This window comes from Cupressus sempervirens, chromosome 3 (assembly GCF_028749045.1).
Source record: "Cupressus sempervirens isolate cs-2001-9-10 chromosome 3, ASM2874904v1, whole genome shotgun sequence".
Lineage (NCBI taxonomy): Eukaryota > Viridiplantae > Streptophyta > Pinopsida > Cupressales > Cupressaceae > Cupressus > Cupressus sempervirens.
The window spans coordinates 1,050,462,707-1,050,475,153 of NC_143120.1; the positions used below are offsets into that span (position 1 = coordinate 1,050,462,707).

Genomic DNA, 12,447 nt, shown 5'->3' on the forward strand with positions numbered 1-12,447 from the left:
TTTGTCAGATAGTAAAAAGGGCGGTGTTGGAGAGATGGAGTTGGTCACTTCAGGTCTCAAAGCTTTAGAGGATAGGATGTTGGCCTTAGAAGGAAGGACTGATAGAATTGAAGCCATCTTAAAGAGCATTGCAGACCAAAACTTCAAGATTCTCAAAGCTTCAAATGAACAATCAAAATTCTTCTGAGTGGGATGAATAACTCCTCCTTGAATAAGGCTATTTTGCATGTTGCTGATGAAAAAGATTCCCCCACAGATTCGCAGGTTGGACCCGGCGAGAGAACCAAAGTGCATACCAGGAAGGAGTCCCCCACCCCCATCAAATGATGTTAAAGAGCTATAGAAGGCTACTGGGGAAATGGAGAAGCTGGAACTTGAGGCAGTTGAGCTGCAAGTGTCTAAATAGTGTTGTTGTGTTCTCTCGTCTTTTGGTTTTTTGGTTTGTGGGTCTAGTTGGTTGTCTCTGTGTTGTCCACTGTCTAGCTGGCTTTTGTCTTTGCCATGCATGTTCCATGTTTGTTGCTGGTTTTGTATATGGACTATAATGGTTTTTATCTCATGCTTTAAGATGTAAAGTGTTTCAAGGGCCCTTCAAAACCTATTTTCATCTAATCATAAACAAAAATCCTTTCACGTAACTCCCTACCCTACTCTAAGACCTTGTTGTGAAAAAATATAAAACACAAAAGATTATTCTATTTGATTCAATAATCAATTACATTGGCCAACACCTTGTTATATTGAGTCCAGAGTGATGACAAAAGCAATACAAGATAAATAATCTAAAGTCATAAACTAATAATTAAAAACAACTACATAGTTTTCTCATGAGAGATGGGTTCTTGTGAACCACTACTCATGAAACATAGTAAATGAGTTTGACTCAAAAACTACATAATTGAGATTCTTGACAGCAATATCACACTTATAAACTAATCCAAATTAAGTTACTAAAGTAATTTCTTACAAAAGTACTCCTTATCATAATAATTGAATATTATCATAGTAAAAGAAGCCACACAAATTGATGAGGCAAAGGAGAGAACGGTTGGAGTTCCATTGAATGAGATACTCCCTCACATTGGCAATAATGTTGATTCAAAATCTAATTTTGATTTAGCCTTAAGCATATATGAGACAAAGGCATAACAACAAAAGATCTAATTGTCTACATTTTGTCATTTTGGTATTGTAGCCTTTCAACCATTTCATTTTGTTCTATGTCCACATTGATAACAAAAACTCTAAAGAGTAGACATTTGAAATGATATTGGAATATCATCTCAAATGAATTGTCAATTCAAGTTTAATATTTTATAATAGATTTAAATAATAAATATGTGAAATCTCTTATGTTTAAATTTTCCCTACATCTTTTCATTGTCAGCCCATGTTGTCCCCAACAAAATGGCCTCCAAAAAAAGTAGTCTGGAAAACATATCCTTGTATCCCCACCATCCTCATTCCCAAAAGTTAATGAAACATAGGTCCAAGCCCTAAACCTTAATATCTTTTGGTTCACGAATGTCTTTTTAATTTACCAACTTTGAGACAATTAGGGAGCTCTTTGTAAACTTTTTTCACTAAGATTAAGCTTTATAATTTTTATTTTTTGAAATAATTCTAATGCCTGATTTTTGCTTTAGTTTGTAAATTTTGGGAAATTATGTGGTAGAAAGCAATTTTACATGGGACCTATGGCAAAGCTGTTTTTCATTTAAACAAAGTCAAATACAATTTTTATGGCCTTGAATGCTTTGGGGGCATTTGTCACTTCAAATGTACAAGACATGCAACCAATGTCGTACAAATCTCACCCATCAAGCTTTGATGGCTTTTGACTGTTATGCACAAAATTAAACAAATAAGGATCACAACAACATGTTTTAGATTCATCTACACCTTGTACAAAGACATAAACAAGCATTAGCAACATAATGCCTTCTTTGAACCTCATACAACACCTAAAACACATACATTTTTAGAGAGTATAGGATGAAAGAAAAATGTTCATGAGTAGGTCAAAAAGGCCCTCTATTCAAGCCTCCCATTTAATCTTGCTACATCTACTAATCAAGAATGCTAGATGTAATTACAATTGCAGCTAATGAAGTCAAAGGTGCCTCATACAAAGTCACCGGGAGACAGGGAGACTTTGAGGTCTCCGGTACTGGTACTGGTACTGGTACCGGTACGGCAATTTTTCAAATAGGAGACGGGGGTACCTGGAGACGGCAATTTTTTTTTTATAATTTTTTTTTAATGTTTAAAGAGTCTAATACTAAAAGTAAATACAAAATTTGAAAATAGTAATACTGCAAGACTAAAGTAAATAATAATAGTAATGTCACATTAAAAATTAAAATAGACTCATAGAGTCAAAGATTTCAAAACTCACATGATCACAATATTGTATCTCATAGAAATATTTGTTTTTCGAATATTGCATATGATCACCATCATATCAAATTGATAATCGCTGAGATTATCATTACATATTCAAATTTTAAATTCAAAAAAGTATAGTTTGATGCTGAATTGCCGATATGCAAACAAAAATGAACACTTTGTACAATAAACAAAAAACAGAAATATATCTAGTATTAGTATGTTGATGGTACTATCATCTACTCCACAAGGTTGTGATCATCCATCTCAAGGTCTTCAGCTATCATGCTCTCCAAAAAATCATCTCTCCAAAAATATTTTAAATGATTTAATCATTTAAATTGTCGGTGGTCTTAATTTTTGTATTAAAAACATTAAAATGAGAGCTAAAATATATAAAATTATTTAATATTATATTTTACATTTATATTTTACTAGGAGACTTTGGGGAGACTTCACTTTTTGGATTAGGAGACGGGGAGACTTCAGGAGACTTCGTCATGAAGTCTCCAACCTTTTTTGAGGTCTCCGGAGACGCGAAAAGTCTCTGAGACACGTCTCGATCTCCAAGACACGACTTTTAGGGGGGAGACGGGTCTCCCGGTAACCATGCCCTCATATAAGACTCTGAGGAATGAAAAGTTGATGGATGCAATTCAACATTTAAGAAAAATCTGTCTTGAGAATCACAAAGACTCGACTAAGGCAAGGAATATTATCAAGTCAAATGGGTGGACAAATAGAAAAATTACTCTCATCAAATAGGTTGATTCAATAGAGGCTATTTTCATTCTTCAATAAGACGTTTGTTGAGGTAGGGCCATAATATGTCATACAATTTATCACAAGGAAGTGTTGCTAGTTGTGGGGTCATTGTAAGACTTTCGATAGAAGGAATACCAATTTATTTTGGAGCCCACACACAATGCACTATCTCAATTTAACACTAGAAGACATTCACAAATTTTCATAAGTTACAATTGTAGATGTGAGGAGTCAATCCATTGTCAACTTTATCTATAATTCCATAAAAGTGTTCAATATGTTGCATACTTTCATTAATGGTAAGGAGCTTCTTCACCTAAAGGTGACAAGATTTGCTAATAATTTCATCGCATTGTAGTCCTTTTATGCACAAGACATAAACATGAAATGAATATTCATTGCTAATCATGAAAGATGAAAGTTCATATGCTAGTTTTTCAAGTAAAATTAGTGGCTCGCTTTCAACTTCTTCACTCTATTTTTTGAATTATTAAAGATTTTTTATTTTCTGATCAAAAAATTAAAAACCACTTTATATTTTTAGTTTGCCAAGTTAAACCTGAGAAAGCATTTTGCCAATGTGGTATGAACTTTTTGTTCTCACATAACAATTTTGGTAAATCTTCATTGGTTTATTTATACTTGTTTTATTTTATAGTCCTCCAATTGACACTTCATACAATGTTTTTTCATTCAAAAATGTCATCTTGGTGGCTTCTTATTTTTGTGCTTTGTCTCTTTTTCGTTCAGATGTCCTAAAGTAAGTTTTTCTCTATTCAAATTGTTTCAAGAATTTTCACGTACTCTTGTTTAGCATGACCATTGGCATTAAGAAGACGGCCTCGAGAAGGTGCGATGGTTGCCCATAGATACAGATCTATCGATGTACGGGGTTGAAAGAATCAAGAAATTTAAGTATTTATATCTTCTCAACAGTTTTGAATTTCATTTTGCACCAAAAAGATCCCCATGTACCTGTTTGCCTATGTTATCTGTTAGCCACAGACTTCTAGGATTTCTTTTTGGAGTTAATTTACTACAAATACATGCAAACTCCCATTAACGAATGATTCCTTTCAGGTATAGAACCAATAATGGATGCTCATCATCATCAGCCATCTTGACCAAAATAACTATAACTAATCTTAAACTTGGTGCAGTATTTCTTCATTTCTCATTGTCATGTCCAAAAAAATGTTGTTTATGGCCCATAGATAAAGATGGAAACGAAGTAGGATTTAGTTCTCTTCTTTACTATGTAATGTGTTTGTTTCCTATTCATTTCAATGCTTGAGCTTGTGTTGGCATGTGCCAAACCATATCACTGGTGTTGGACCTCTTGGCGGCTAAATTTGTATGTCTTGATTTTTTATAATTGCTTCACACAATTTGGATAAATAAAGTTTCAGATTTTCATTGATTGTTCCTTGTCACAGTGCTAAGTAGGAGGAAAGGGTTGATTTCTAGACATTCGTTATTCGTATCGTTTCATGTCATTGGATAAGTTTATAATACTAAACAGTATAATATTTGAAAGTAAATGTTCATTAAAAAGACAAACCTACTAAGACTAGTAGTGATATCTTTAATAAAACAATCTAAAAAAATGTCAAGAGATATCAATTATAAAATACTTCAGAATTAATTTACTACATCCAATTATTATTACATTTTATTCTATCTGTATTTTTTTTGGGGCACTCACTCAAGCGATTGATTTTATTTTCTAAATTATTTATATCACCAAAACTTATAACTTTAATAAATCATATCTTTATTTTTATGTGGTGTTTATTAAATTATTTTTATAATTATTATTGAAATTTTAACATGTGGATGGTTGTCAAATATAAGCTAAAAAGGTAATTGTTAGCATTAACACACTCACACCATCACACTCCACCCTTTCTGCCATTGTAGAATGCCTCTCAGCATTAATTAATATGAATATTACCAACTTCAAACTACAAAAGGCCCCCACTATCTTCACATTCGTACCTGTCTTGTCAGAGATTGAACTCACTAATTTAGGGATCCAATCAAATCAGTCTATTTGACTATAAGTTATAATTTATATTGCTTCAGTATTCAAGATCAAATTTCTAAATATAAGATTCTTTTTGGTTGTGGGGTTGCAACAACCTAACACATAGACTTGCTCAATCTAATTTATAACTCACCTCCATTTATTCCTCCAAGATGATATCAATCTGACATATAACACTTACAGCCTCAATATGTGGACTTATAAAAGAGCATATTATCATCAATTCTCAAAGCATGGCCTCCACTAAAAAAAATGTCTTATTAAGATGTTTGCGGGATTACACATGAGCCAACATATATGATTTTGGCCTTGATCCTGGGGACAGCCTCAAGCAGGACACATGGAAATCTAGTGGCATTCACATTCAGGTTTCCCATTAGCTGGAACAACATGAGATGATCCAATATTGTTTTATTGATAGTACCAATTTTCCTTTTGATAATATGGATCTCTTCGAGATAGAGGTCCTTTCTTGCCTCTTTATCTAAAAACTGGTGTTAGTTCAAGCCTTATAGGGAACACAAGTATGCATCATACAAATTTATCACCTTTGGAATCTTAGAAGTCTATGAATAAAACTCCCTCTTCCAGTAACCTAAATTTCATTAGTAACCACGACAAAGAAACATGCACACCAAACAACTTCTGCAGTAGATTACAAAAACTTGCATAGAATGCGACAAAAGTTTTACAAGCAACTGACAAAAGGTATGCACTTGATGTTGGTCGGTTAACCTTTAGCTTAGGTCCAATGTGAGATGCAACATAATCAGATCTCATGATATCCTTCTTGATTGTATAACATAAGACACATAATAAATATGCCCATAAGACCTACTGGGCAAGCAAGACTGTAAATCTTTATTTAGGGTTGCACATTCAATGACCTGCACAACATTAGAGTGGTCAAAATCCTGCATCTTCTCATGCAGTACTTCTGATTGAATGATGCTATATATCACTAACTGTGAAATTTAAAAACCTTGAAAAGTGGCAGCCCAAAAGGCCAAGTAACACTAATGCTCAACATAGATCTGTTTCAAGGATCACTTTGTCCACCATTGTAGAGGAGATTCCATGTCCTGATGAATCATAAATCATATCAGCTCAAGCCTCAAGGTTTGTCAACTATAGGATTTATAATCATTTATTCTTATCCACAATAAAGAAATAAATTTCCTCTGCATAAGGGAAGGGCAATAGCATAACCTATTTTATTGCTATTTTTGCCATCAAAATATAATGGTAATTGTGGGAATAACACCTCTCTGAACAGTGCATTTTTGCAACAGACACACATGGATGAAAAATAGCGATACAACTTATACATATACATTGCCCATATCATAAGATTGGGAAGTAATAGCTTAATTTCAATTTCAGTTTGACCGCAGCTGTCATCTTTGAAAAGAGATTCCTTTTTTAATTTTTTCACTCATCCTGGAAAAACAGGGTTTTTAGATAACCTCCAGGCAAGAAATCTCTCCACACTAAACCACAAACACCTAGGGCTTTTTCCAATAGTCCTAGATGATGATTGGTGGGCATAAGGGGATTATGTTGAGCCTATCAGGAGTATGATCAGGTCTGCCAGTACAAATCAGTAATACATGACAAACATATGACATCAAATAGATTTATCTTGTCTATTTAAAATACCCCACACATGACACCATATAGATTTATCTTGTCAGTTTTAGTAGTATACCGTGCAATTTTAATGCTATAATGCATGCCTTTCAAATAAAAAAGGCTACAAAAGATCTTCCCAAGGAAACATTCATAGCTTTTGTCTTGAAAGAGCAGTGAGGTCCTCTCTTGCCTTGATAATTAACAAATAATTAAAGGACTAGAACAGCATTTTGATTAGGTTAAGAGCATTTTTTTCTCTTGCTTTTAACAGATAGGTTTATTATAATCAGCATTAAATTTTATTAGGTTGGGGTGTTATTTATTCATCCTATATATTATTTTTCTTAGTTCATTGCACCAAACATCTCTGAAACAGGGAAAAGGTGTCCTAGCTTTGAGGTATGTTTTTAGTGTACAATATGGCTTCAGGTAGATCTCCAACAGTAACCTGCATACCAAATATGGGCCATAATTTTTCAGGCCATTTTCAGCGACCAGTTACATGCATCCAAGTAATTCTCACCAATTTAAAATGGAGGCTATGAATCAGTATAGCTTAGCCACAGACCATGTGATCTATGGCACCACATTGCAAAGTCCAAACAACTAATTCTAAGGTTTCAAATGCAAAGAACACAAATAGTCACTTTCCAGATAAGACATTACTCTCATTTTACTCTGAAGAATATCTAGTTCAGTTAATATGTACCCTCAAATGTTATGTAATGTAATGTTGCTTCTTGTTAGTGACTTGCAGAAGACTGACCCACTGACAGAAAGAAAAAAGGGTGGCACAGAAACTTACCAGAAAATGCCTTCATAGATATTTGCTACAGTAAAAGATGACTGGGCAAAGACCACAAAGAGAATCATGTGTGTCCATGCATATTGCCCAAACTGATACTTGTACATTTTGCTCTTCAAGGTTAAAATAAACCACACAAAACCTGTAGAGAGCAAAAAAGCAGTTAGCCTGTTGATTTTATGAAAAGAAGCATTCAGTCTTGTCGACCTGATATTTGGGCAATGCTTCATTTCCAGGTAAAAACATACCAAACAAAATAAATACAACAAACACAAAAAGTTATTAGCCTATCACTATACTTAAAACGCAGCTACCAATCATACTATGCACTTGTGCCTAAGTCAAAAAAAATCATAATTTGACAAGCCCTAAACAATCATCAACTTAATCCTTTTAACATGTTAGTTATTTATTATGAATCATTCCAAAATTGTAAAGGAGCTTTTAGGAAAATTTGTATTTTCATGGCCATTCAGGTCATGTAACAACCAAAATGTCCATACTGTTAATAAGTCACTCTCGTTTGATTGTTTTCAGAACGTCTGAGAATGCTCCTAAAGAAAAGAAACCAATCATCTCAGATTATTTAGGAAACCTATTTGTTTATAAAGATGTTTGCATTTAGAAAATCAATATCGATCTTGGAAGTGTTGTTTTTGGTCCAAAAACATGTTTACAGTTATCTAAAGTCTTTTAACATTTTTCCCTAAATAATTTACACCACCAGAAGTGATAAAATCATGAAATTCAGGATTATATAAACTTTACACGTGCTATAGGTACTAATGTGATAAAAACTGATAAAACTTATAAGTTCCACTTGGAAAGATTTTTGCCAAAGTGTATGCAAATGCATATTCAATAATTTGTTCAGGAAAATTTATTTATAGACAAAAGGAAATAAGGTATGAGTCTCTATTGCATTGGCAACAACACATCTATAATTAACCACATGACCAATCCTACTCTATGGCACCAGACTATCATGCATCTTTTATTTTACACCTTGACAAAGCAGGATTGACAAAAGAGTTTACAAATTTACCTGCTATGTACATGAAATAGCATGTGAGCATGTGATACTTGATAAGGTTACTGAAAATTTGTGAGAGAAATTTATCTGAAGATACACTGTTGACAAGTTGCCTGCTGAGAAACCGTCCATACACATAAACCATTGCCGTGAAAAAAAAGTGCCTAAACATAAACAGCCAAACATTTTTGTCAGGACTCGCCAAAAAATCATTGTTAATATTTATCCCAAATTTTAAATAAGTGCAATTGCATATGGCAAATTCACAAATTGTGGCCTTTTACCTTACACCTGTGAAATGCATTCAGAAGTCAAAGACGAGGAAAATAAATTGTCTAATTCTAACAAATTCAATGGAGAATTTCAAAACTGTAATTTGAACTTTCACCAGAGAAGGTTAATTGAAGAGATATTGGCAATTTACCAGTTCAGCAGTCTAAAGCCTGGAAGATCTCGCTCCTCATGAGTAGTCCTGAGCAAATTAAAAAGCTCCTTTGCCATAACAATTTGAATAACAACAATCATTGCCCAGATGTATAAATGGCCCATATAGAGAATAAAAATAAATCCTCCAATCATCCAGACTGAAGACCAGATACGAGTTCGCATAGATTTGTACTTGTTCCGATCATCCACCAGCAAATGGGTTCCATTTGCTTTGGGTGATTCTGCTACCTGTCACAGAGATTCTTAAAACAGTGAGAAAGGCAAGCTCTCTAATATGCAAATCAAATAAATAACATTGACAAGCAAATTAACGATAAACATATTTTAACACAGTTTTGAGGTCTTCCAGTGATACATCTATTCAAGGGCTAATTATCAATAGTTGACAGTATTTCATAGCATCAAAATTAACTTAAATTAAAAATTTGGTCTATGAGCCTTTCTAATACTACATTTCATATATATAGCTGCTGATAGTGTAGCAAGAAAAAGAAAACGGGTATTTATAATCTAAGAAAAAGGAGTCTCAATAATTAATTAAATAACTTCATGAGCATAGATAGATTCAATATGCAGAAGAAATTTAGGGTTTACTCCTATAGACAACTGATAAATCAGAAATAGCTATAAACAACATGAAAGGGTAACAGACATTGCAGAAACCATTAATGCAATCCTCCATGGAAACAGGTGAAATCAAATGTGACTTTATCTTAGAAACAATGGAAATGTTCCCAAGGACAGAGAAATGAATAATACCCAAACTCGTAGATATGGTTTCCACCATTCGCAATCTTGGGCTATCCGTAATTCACACACAAGAATAGTAAATACTCTTTTGCATTTTTATCAAAAGAAATATAATTATCAATAGTTTATGTTTGTTATAAGTAGGATTTTACATTATTATTCTGCACGGCAAGGATTCATTAGTTTGTTTTTCTGAAAGATAAAAATCTTTTCCCCAAATTTTGCTACCATGGAGAATGCTACAGTTGCTTCAGAAACCCATACAACAGCCCAGATTGTGAATACTTAACATTTATCTTACTATATGGCAGCCTTGGTGATTGTCAGTAATTTTTCTGGTAACGATTGTTAGCATTTTTTTATCAACATTTCAGATCACACTCTGTGATCCATCATCAGGATACAGAAAGCTCAAGAAAAGCTCAAGTCTTGGTGGTATATTTGACATGGATATCAGGCTGTATCTCATTTTGGGAAACTCTAACATTGATGAGGGTTGCCTTGTTATGTAGTCAAATATCACTCCGTGGAGTTTGACAATCATACGCATAAATAGCAACAACTAAAAGTGTCCAGCAACACACATATCCATGTTTTAACTTATAATTTATAAGGCAAGTTGATGCAGATGCACCTTTGATTTTAAGTTAGAGCTTAATGGGCAGAAAAATGTGTGTCTTTGTTTGAAATTTTGGTTTCCTTTATGTTCAGAAGCCAAACGGGTAGAAGTGTCTAATGTGCAGGTGCCTAAGAAATTGTTTAAAATGCAAATTCCCTGGAAGAAACTGTTCAAAATGTGGGGTTCTATTATATAAGAAAAAGTAATGTGGGTTGAAAATATTTGAGATGTGGTTGTCCTTATTCTTATTATAGTTCTTCTACCGCCCCACAGAATAAATAAATGCATCCATCTGCTAAAAGAGTTGCAAAGATAGTCTCCACCTACATATGGCAGACATGTCAACATCACTGTGAAAATTTTTAATTAAGGAATCCAATAGAATCCATTGAAATGTGTCATATATCCGAGAAGATTTCAAAGGAGGCGTAATGGGGCATTAAATAACCAACTGAATTCGGCAAAACGGACAAAATATGTGTGAATGTGTGTACCCTAAATCTTCCTGGAGGTCCTCCACAAAAACAGGAGCACTAAGTAAAGTGGAGTCGAAAAAATGTGTTTAAGACATGGCTGCTCTAAATTTCACCAGAATGAATATGAAGGACTATGAGAAGACCAAACGTGTTTGGAATACGGACGCCCTTATTCTGCATCCAAATGCCTCCAACAAGGGGTTCGTGGACCTGTGAACGGTAGACAGCATTCAATAAATAACTGAATCCAGCAAAATGGTGTTTGAAGTCCAAATACCCCCATGCCACGACTTTCAATGGAGTAAATGTGTAAAGAAGTTTGAGGATCCAAATTTTGTGAAGCAACAGTAACGAAGAGTGTTCAAAGCCATAAATTTCAATTAGAGAAAACGTGCACAAACAGTGTGAAACATAATACCCATACTACCAATAGAGCAATCTTGACCGAAAGAAATTAAGATGTGCGTGCCGTTATTCACAATAAGACCAAAACGTGTGTTAAACAAAGCACCTGTTGGTGTTCATCTTCCATTAGGGCAGAAAACACCAAATGCCTTAGATTCATAAACAAGGTTTTAACGGTTGAATAAAGAACGTAAAGACAATAGATATGACAGAAGGACAAATAAAATGAAACATTAAGAACCAACCTCACTCCCTCGCTGTCGTCTATGCCGAGACCGAGCCGAAGGAGAAGATACAGGAACCGCACTGCCATCCCTGTCCTTTTGCATTTTAAATCCCAATAAAATCTTCTCCAAAATTTATCGTTCACGGCAACGAACACAAATACAAAACCCCTCAACAATTCACAATATAACAGTTTCTCCTTCTCACGGATCTAAATACTACAAAATTTGCAGTAAAAAATATCAGAAGAATAGAAATATTGAATGTGCCAATAAAGCCCATTGTTTCTTTGTCACTAAGACAGCATAATAATCCAACGCAAATCCCTCGACATTGCTCAGTAAAATTCCCTGCAAACTTTAATTTTTCACATAAAGAGATTTCAGCAGCATGTACCGAAAGTATTTGCAGAATCTAATATCTGATTTCAAACCAGTTCCCGTCGAATTTTATTTGGAGCCCAAATCAACTTCAAATCTCCCTTAAAACAATTAGGTACTCCAATAATCTTGTCAAGACGACAAACCAAAAGGCGGCTTCCTCGATAAATTTTAAGCAAATGTTTAAGCTTACATCACTGACAAATTAATGTGTCTATCCCGCATATATGCGATTCTATGAATATACCTTCTTGTGATTGCACGTGGATCCTAGCCTGGCATTTTTCAGTTACCATATAAAAATAAACAAACAAAAATAAAGCAAAGCATATGACAGTAAATTTGAAGGAATCGATTCTAAAAAATAAACATGAATAAAACGAAAAGAATAAACTATCTAAATTTAGAAATTTATATTTTATTTTTTCCATTCCCCTCTCATAACCTAGACTGCTTACCAAATTGCTGGATAAAT

The 12,447-nt window shown here is 33.9% G+C and overlaps 1 protein-coding gene across 1 annotated transcript in view; it reads right to left on the reverse strand.

Annotated features, from left to right (window-relative positions):
• LOC149570341 (phosphatidate cytidylyltransferase 1-like) overlaps positions 1–12,171 on the reverse strand; it is a 50,084-nt gene extending 37,913 nt beyond the window's left edge. The window contains exons 1-4 of the mRNA XM_089822978.1: positions 11,613–12,171; positions 9,095–9,345; positions 8,683–8,834; positions 7,638–7,779 (exon numbers count right to left, since the gene is read on the reverse strand). Of these exons, the coding sequence (XP_089679104.1) occupies positions 7,638–7,779; positions 8,683–8,834; positions 9,095–9,345; positions 11,613–11,696 (629 nt within the window). The 5' untranslated portion in view covers positions 11,697–12,171. The remainder of the gene's footprint in view (positions 1–7,637; positions 7,780–8,682; positions 8,835–9,094; positions 9,346–11,612) is intronic.
• Between the last annotated feature and the right edge of the window lie 276 nt (positions 12,172–12,447).